At 42.3% G+C, this 6,805-nt stretch overlaps 1 protein-coding gene across 1 annotated transcript; it reads left to right on the top strand.

Annotated features, from left to right (window-relative positions):
- The first annotated feature begins 396 nt into the window (after positions 1-396).
- rnf146 (ring finger protein 146) lies at positions 397-6,000 on the top strand. Its single transcript, XM_007234049.4, has 2 exons — positions 397-599; positions 3,041-6,000. The coding sequence occupies exon 2, from the start codon at positions 3,042-3,044 to the stop codon at positions 4,215-4,217; it is 1,176 nt and encodes a 391-aa protein (XP_007234111.3). The 5' UTR covers positions 397-599; position 3,041; the 3' UTR covers positions 4,218-6,000.
- The last annotated feature ends 805 nt before the right edge of the window (positions 6,001-6,805 follow it).

Here is a 6,805-nt window from a genome sequence, read left to right on the forward strand (position 1 = left end):
TTGTTATTGTGTTCTGTTCAGTATTTATATTGTTTCTATATTGTGATGTGTTGTTATTGTGTTCTGTTCAGTATTTATATTGTATTTGTATTGTAATGTGTTTTTATTGTGTTCTGTTCAGTATTTATATTGTATTTATATTGTAATGTGTTGTTATTGTGTTCTGTTCAGTATTTATATTGTATTTATATTGTGATGTGTTGTTATTGTGTTCTGTTCAGTATTTATACTGTTTCTATATTGTGATGTGTTGTTATTGTGTTCTGTTCAGTAGCAATGTTATTATTACGCCTCCGGATCAGGTGTTCGTGCCTGTCAGTGAGTCACTGTGCGCTGCGCTATAAAGCCCCTTTCAGCGCGTGACGCCCCGTTTAACCAATATCATCCACTTGCAGCGCCGCCGCTGCTGCGCACTTCCCTGCGCAGTGCTGATCCGCTCTAAGGCGCAGTTGTCAGTGCTGTGTTCGGTTTGAGCTCGAGCTCCTCGGTTAACGGACAGCGCGCGGGTCTGAGCGGAACCAGGATGAGCCGCCGGGCCGGGGGCAGCTGAGCGAGTCCGGATCTTTCCTAAGCGAAGGGCGCGAGCTGGGTTTATACAGGTGAGCCGGGCGGTCGGGGGTGTTATAGCTCGGCTAGGCTAGCGGCGGGCTACCGAGCTCTGTGGAGGAGGTTTAGCTCGGCGGCTAGCGAGCGGCAGGCTAACGGCAACATTCCCACAGAGACTAAATCACGGACAGCGGCTTTTATCCGGACAAAAACCCGGTTATCTGGCTTTTCGGGAATGTTCGGGGTTTAGACCGGGATGTGTCACGGCCGTAGGTCGGCTAAAGTTACCATTAGCAGAGAGCCGCGGCCTCCGCTTACAGCTAGCTAACCTAGTTAGCTAACCCAGTTAGCAACAGCTGTGTTTGTTAGCTTTAGCGCTTTAGCTTCTCAGCGCTGCTCCCAGAACAGATGTTCAGTAAGACATTAAAACAGCCGCGGCCATAAAGAGCAGCTTATATATTCATTTATTCGCTATTTTTACTCAAATTAAAGCCATTTTAGTCTCTGTTTCTTATTAGTGCTCAGTTTAAATGCCTGCAATTAGCTGTAATTCTGAAGCAGATCAGGGTCAGCGCCGCTGAAGGAGGCTTTGTTTGTTTTGGCCATTTTATCGCTGTGTTGCCATCAGCTGTCACCGTATTTGAGCCGCAGTCTATGTAGAGTTTCGGGTTGTACACAGATGACCAGCTCCCAGGTCAGTTTTAAGCTCTTCCAAATGCCATCAGGCTTGATTTTGTGTCTTTAAAATTGACCCTAGGCCTGTAACGATAACTATTTATTGTGTACGATGTACTGTCCAATAGGGCTGCAACGGTTAGTCGATATAATAAAAAATGTCGGTTATAAAAATATGTCGACTCTAAATATTCATTGTTGACTTAAATAGTTAATTGGTAGTACTACACAAATGGGAGAATGGTATTGGTCTCACTCGCACAGTTTACACTCACCTGGGCCTGCGTCTCCAAAAGTGCCCAATTACAACAGAATACATATTTCTTCACTAAATAGCAGCACCTGAGCTCATGTTCATCTGTTTCTATTGTTTTGTAGGGATAGAGAAAGCTAGAAACAAGAGACGTACCCACAACAAACAGAGAAGGAGTGCATGGCAGAAACAATCGTTGACCAGTTGTCTAATCGAAAAAACAATTGGCAGATTAGTCGACAGACAAAACAATTATTAGTTCCAGCCCTACTGTCCAAGAATTCATTGTAATAATTATTTAGTTGTAATTTTAGACCGTTCTGTGCCATTGGTTTACTGATAACAAAATGTATCAGTAAGTAGGAAAATGTATTTACACCTTTTTAAGAGCATTGAACTTTAAATTTGAAATACAAAAATGCTCAATATTCCAAATAAATACAATTAAGCTGATATGTAATTTTTTTTTATCTGTTCAGAAAGGAGCATCTGTTTTCAGTGAAAGTTTAATCTGTCTCTACTTATTCAGTGTTAAAATAGATAAATAAAAGGTTTAATGTTAGCTGGTGTTTAAACACCCAGTCTTGAGTTAAATTTGAAGGTAAAAGGGGTAAAACGAAATTGTTTGTATGGCTTACCCTTACAACGCTACCAAACATACAAACAGGTTTTATGGAAAGATGAATGTGACAGCAGATCATATTAAGCTTATGATCTACATGTATTTTATCATTTAAATCACATGATAATGTAATCTGTTCAAAATACAAAGTGTACTGAATACTGTTATGTGACCTAGATTTTCCTCAAAACTAGTTGTTAGGTTGAGGGGCAGAATTGTTTAACTGAGGGAGTACATTTATTTTATTTTTCTGTTGATTTTTCTATTTTATTTCTGCCTTAACATTTTAGATGCTCTCTAGATAAAATAAATATAATATAATATAAAGATTTTTCATTAAATTTCTTTTTTTCCCTATTTAGTAGATTATTTAGGTCAGAACGTTAGAGGAGGACAGCATTAGACTGTTGTGTAATGGCAGCCAGAGAGCCAGAGACAATGAACAAAAGACACAAACAGCTTCTGTTTTAGTGAAACTAGACTAAAGGAGGTTCTGTGAGGACTGTTTGTGCAGCCTAGTCATTTTAGACGTTTTAAAATATTAGTTTCTGGTAAATTCTTTATCATTCTCCTATATTAACAAACATTGTGACATAGATATTTGACAATTAGTTTTTGTGGTTGGTGTGGGCAATATTTTTATTGTCACTTGTTGCAGTATGTTGTGTTTAATTTCCAGTTAAATTTGGATCATTTTATGCTGTACACATTTTTGTACATGTTGCAACAAATTTAACACATTCTGAACAGCATATAAAATGTTCCAAAACATTTGTTCATGTTTCAATTCATTATTAATTTTATTTCATTTTAAAACAGTGTAGAATTGGTACTCTTGCACTACATTAGGTAACCAAGGGTTAACTGACCTGTGTGTGTCTCCATGTCTTACGCATTGTGGAATTCATTTTTCAATTTATTTTTTTCTCTCTCTCCTTTTTCAGAATGGCTAGCTGTGGTGAAGTCGATCACTCCGTGGATGCACTGGCCTCAGGTAAGAAGGTGGGCGGAGACTCTGTGACCAGCAGCAATGGAAGCCCCTCCCCATCTCCACCTGCACTGCCAGTCCTGGAGTGTGCCATCTGCCTGCAGAGCTGTGTCCACCCGGTGCGCCTGCCCTGCCGCCACGTGTTCTGCTTCCTGTGCGTGAAGGGCGCCTCATGGCACAGCAAGCGCTGCGCCCTCTGCAGGCAGGAAGTGCCCGAGGACTTCCTGGAGCGGCCTACGCTGCTGTCGCCTGAGGAGCTGAAGGCCTCTGCGTCCGGCAGCCGGGGGATGGGAGCCGGGGACCATGCGTGGTACTACGAAGGGCGCAACGGTTGGTGGCAGTACGATGAGCGCACCAGCCGGGAGCTGGAGGATGCCCACAACAAGGGCAAGAAGAGCGCAGAGATGCTGATCGCTGGCTTCCTGTATGTGGCAGATCTAGAGAACATGGTGCAGTACAGGAGGAACGAGCATGGCCGTCGGAGGAGGATGAAGAGAGACGTGGTGGACATCCCTAAGAAAGGGGTGGCTGGACTGAGGCTGGATCCTGAGCCTGGAACTACATCTGGAGTGGCAAGCGGATCAGGATCAGGACCTGGATCTGCATCAGCTGGGTCACCAGGTGTCAGTGTTACAGCAAGCGGGGATTCGTTGAGCAATATGGACGGAAGTGTGCCAGAGAGAGAGAGTTCAGCAGATGGGGCAGACACGGTGGCCAGTGCGGGGCGCCCTCAGGTGGGATTTGCCCCGCCTCCTGTCCGGCCACCTACCATACTGGGGGGTCACCCGAGCAGCCCTGCAGCCTCAACCCCCTTGTCTCTTGTCCAGGCATTGGCTCAGCTCAATATAGGCCACCCTGGGCCTGATGAGGAGGAGGACGATGATGAGGATGAAGAAGACGATTCGGTGGCTCCTGATGCTTCAGGATACGAGTCAGAGTCAGGCACAAGTGAGGATGTTGATGACGATGATGACCGCGCCGGTGAGGAAGGTGGCGGCGAGCGGGCGGATGGGGCTCAGGGCAGGCATAGACTGCAGCAGCTGGACAGACTGCCCCCTGGTGGTGGAGTTGGTGGTGACGGAAGTGTTCGCTCACGCAGCCCCGATGGTCAGTGCACGGTAACAGAAGTGTGACCCCCACCAGCTGCCAGCGCTTTTACTGTTGCCATCGTGACGCACTGGCCACCTAAACGCCCATCTGCCAGGGTACTGCTAACAAATGTCCGAAAAGCAAAAAAATTTCAACATAATAAATCACATTTAAGGAGTTTCACAGTGGCACAGACTGGGGACGGATATTTAAGGACTTAAGGAGTTGTGAGGAATGCAGACTTCTCTAGAACAGTGGTTATCAAATGCTCCTCCTGGAGATCTACCTTTATGCATGCTTCACCTTCTTCTTCTTCTTTCAAGTTAAGCACACCTTATTCAGCTGATCAAGCATTTGCAAAGGCAATAATTGATAAGGTGGGTCTGGTGGAAGGATCTAGGTCGAAGCAGAATTATGCATGAAGTCAGATCTCCAGGGTTGCAGACCACTGGTCTAAATAAGGAATTTGGTATTAAGAGCTTGGGAACACATTGATGCTGGTGGAAATTTCACTAAGAACGGGGGAGTAATTAACAAAGCAGGATTTCTCAGTTTAGCCAGAGGTTTTGTCTTTAGTTTATAGTCCAAACCTGTCTAATCTGGAATGGTAAAACATGGCTACAAATCCTACATTGTAAAATAGACTCTAGTTCTCTGAGTGATGAGCCAAAGTGGAACCATTTTCACACTTTCGCAAATCTTAAATTTACATGCCAATTTCTCATGAACACAAGCTTCACAATTACACTCATCCTGTACAAAAGTGCTTCTTTTAAAGAACATTTTAAGATGAATTAATTTTAGGTTAAAAAGTGGTTCTACTCCAGCATTACACAAAGAACCCTTGCTGGCTGCTTTAATTTTAAGATTGTTCAGAAAATTTCTTTAAACCTTTAAGATTCCTAACACTCTGTTTCTCAGGCAGTTATTACAAATCCTTTTATTTAGAGGTTTTTTAAACTCTCACATCTTGTTTAGTTGACATGTTTCTTTAAAGAAACATTCATTGAATATTTGTAAAGGCAGACTGCTGTGACTTTTCTGTGGCCCTGATCTGAGGAAACATTTTGTAGCCTTTATTTTAAGAGTGTGAAGTGATGCTTCTGCTGGTGGATTGGGTGGAAGTTCTCCAGTTTTCTGAGAAATCCTTCTTTGTGGAGTTTTTCCCCCTTCAGTGTGTTTGAAATTAGAATTACTCAAACCCACACTTCTTCAGTTTTGCTTTGTTCTTTCTTTTTGTTCTCTTTTCTCTGTGATTCTCTTTGTCTTTATCTAACAGGGCTGTGCTCCAATGTTCTGCCATCAGGTGCAGCAGTAAGAACCCTTCAGCCAGCTGACATTTACTTCTCTTAGTGTTTAATGATGTGAGGTTTAGAATCACAGCCCAAAAAGTGTGTGTGTGTGTGTGTGTGTGTGTGTGTGTGTGTGTGTGTATGTGTGTGTTTTCCGGCCTGGTCTAGCTGTGTCTCATCTCAGAGCATGAGCCTGTCTCATGACTTTTACATGTGCTGCTGTGAGAGAGGCATCCAGAAGGAAGTGACCCCAGGCTAAAACGCTATGAACTCTGGGAATTGGAATTTTTATTTGAGATTTTACTCATAGTTGTAGTTTTCTGTTACTGGTGTCCAGTCCGAAGTTTGAAATTTTAATCAGTTATTTTCGGGTCATGTCAATTTGTTGAGATTCTCTTTCGTCAACAAAAAAAAAAACAGAACACAGAAATAATAACTGTAACTTCTTTTGATGTACTTTGTTTTATTGTGTTTTTTTTTGTTACTAAGTTTATCAGATTAATAAAGTGTTGTCTATTATTTGTCTCAAATCAAATGGTCGTTTGCATTTTTCTTCAGCAGAGAATAGAACAGGTCCTGCAGTTTTATTGAAGTGCTCTGATTAAGCTTCATGGTCTTCAGTCTCTGAGAGCTGCTGCTGTTCCTTTCCAGAGGTTTTAGGCTGGCTCAACTCTTACCTCAACTGTTCATTCAGCCAATCAGGGACCTCTGAAGGGAGCAGTTAGTGGATCAGGTCCAGGTAGATTAGTTTTGGCGCCCAGTTCTGCTAAAAGGTGGCTTTCCAGGAACAGGGTGTACGAACAGAGTATGTAATGCTGGATAAATACTGAATGCATTTAGTGATGTGTTCAGACAGATTTGAAAAGGGTCTGTTCTATTACTGATTGACCTTTATCCATTTAGTGTTCTATCAATGTTTCAATAAAATGATTCAAATGATACTGTTAGAAAGGTGACATAATGTGATTGTTTTAGAAACATCTCTATCATATTTATAAAATCTAAAGAAAAATACGTTATCCAATTAGAACACTGGGATCTGAAGACTTTGTACAACAGTGGTCCTTAAACATTTTAGGCCAAGGCAAAGGTGGTGAACGATATGGATATGGACAAAAATGCAATGTGTAATAATGCTGTTTGATATCCTGATGTCAGTGAGAAACATAATCAATTAATAAATGTTATTGGAAATAAATACTCTAAATTTCAGGAGAACTTTTTGAAGTTCATTTGAGAAATCTACACTGATGGGCGTAGTGGTCTGCAAGTAAGGTGTGTTCAGGTAAATTTCTGGCGTATTGCTGTTTTGGTTGTGGAAAACACAGGTGTGCCGCTGA

This window comes from Astyanax mexicanus, chromosome 13 (assembly GCF_023375975.1).
Source record: "Astyanax mexicanus isolate ESR-SI-001 chromosome 13, AstMex3_surface, whole genome shotgun sequence".
Classification (NCBI taxonomy): Eukaryota; Metazoa; Chordata; class Actinopteri; order Characiformes; family Acestrorhamphidae; genus Astyanax; species Astyanax mexicanus.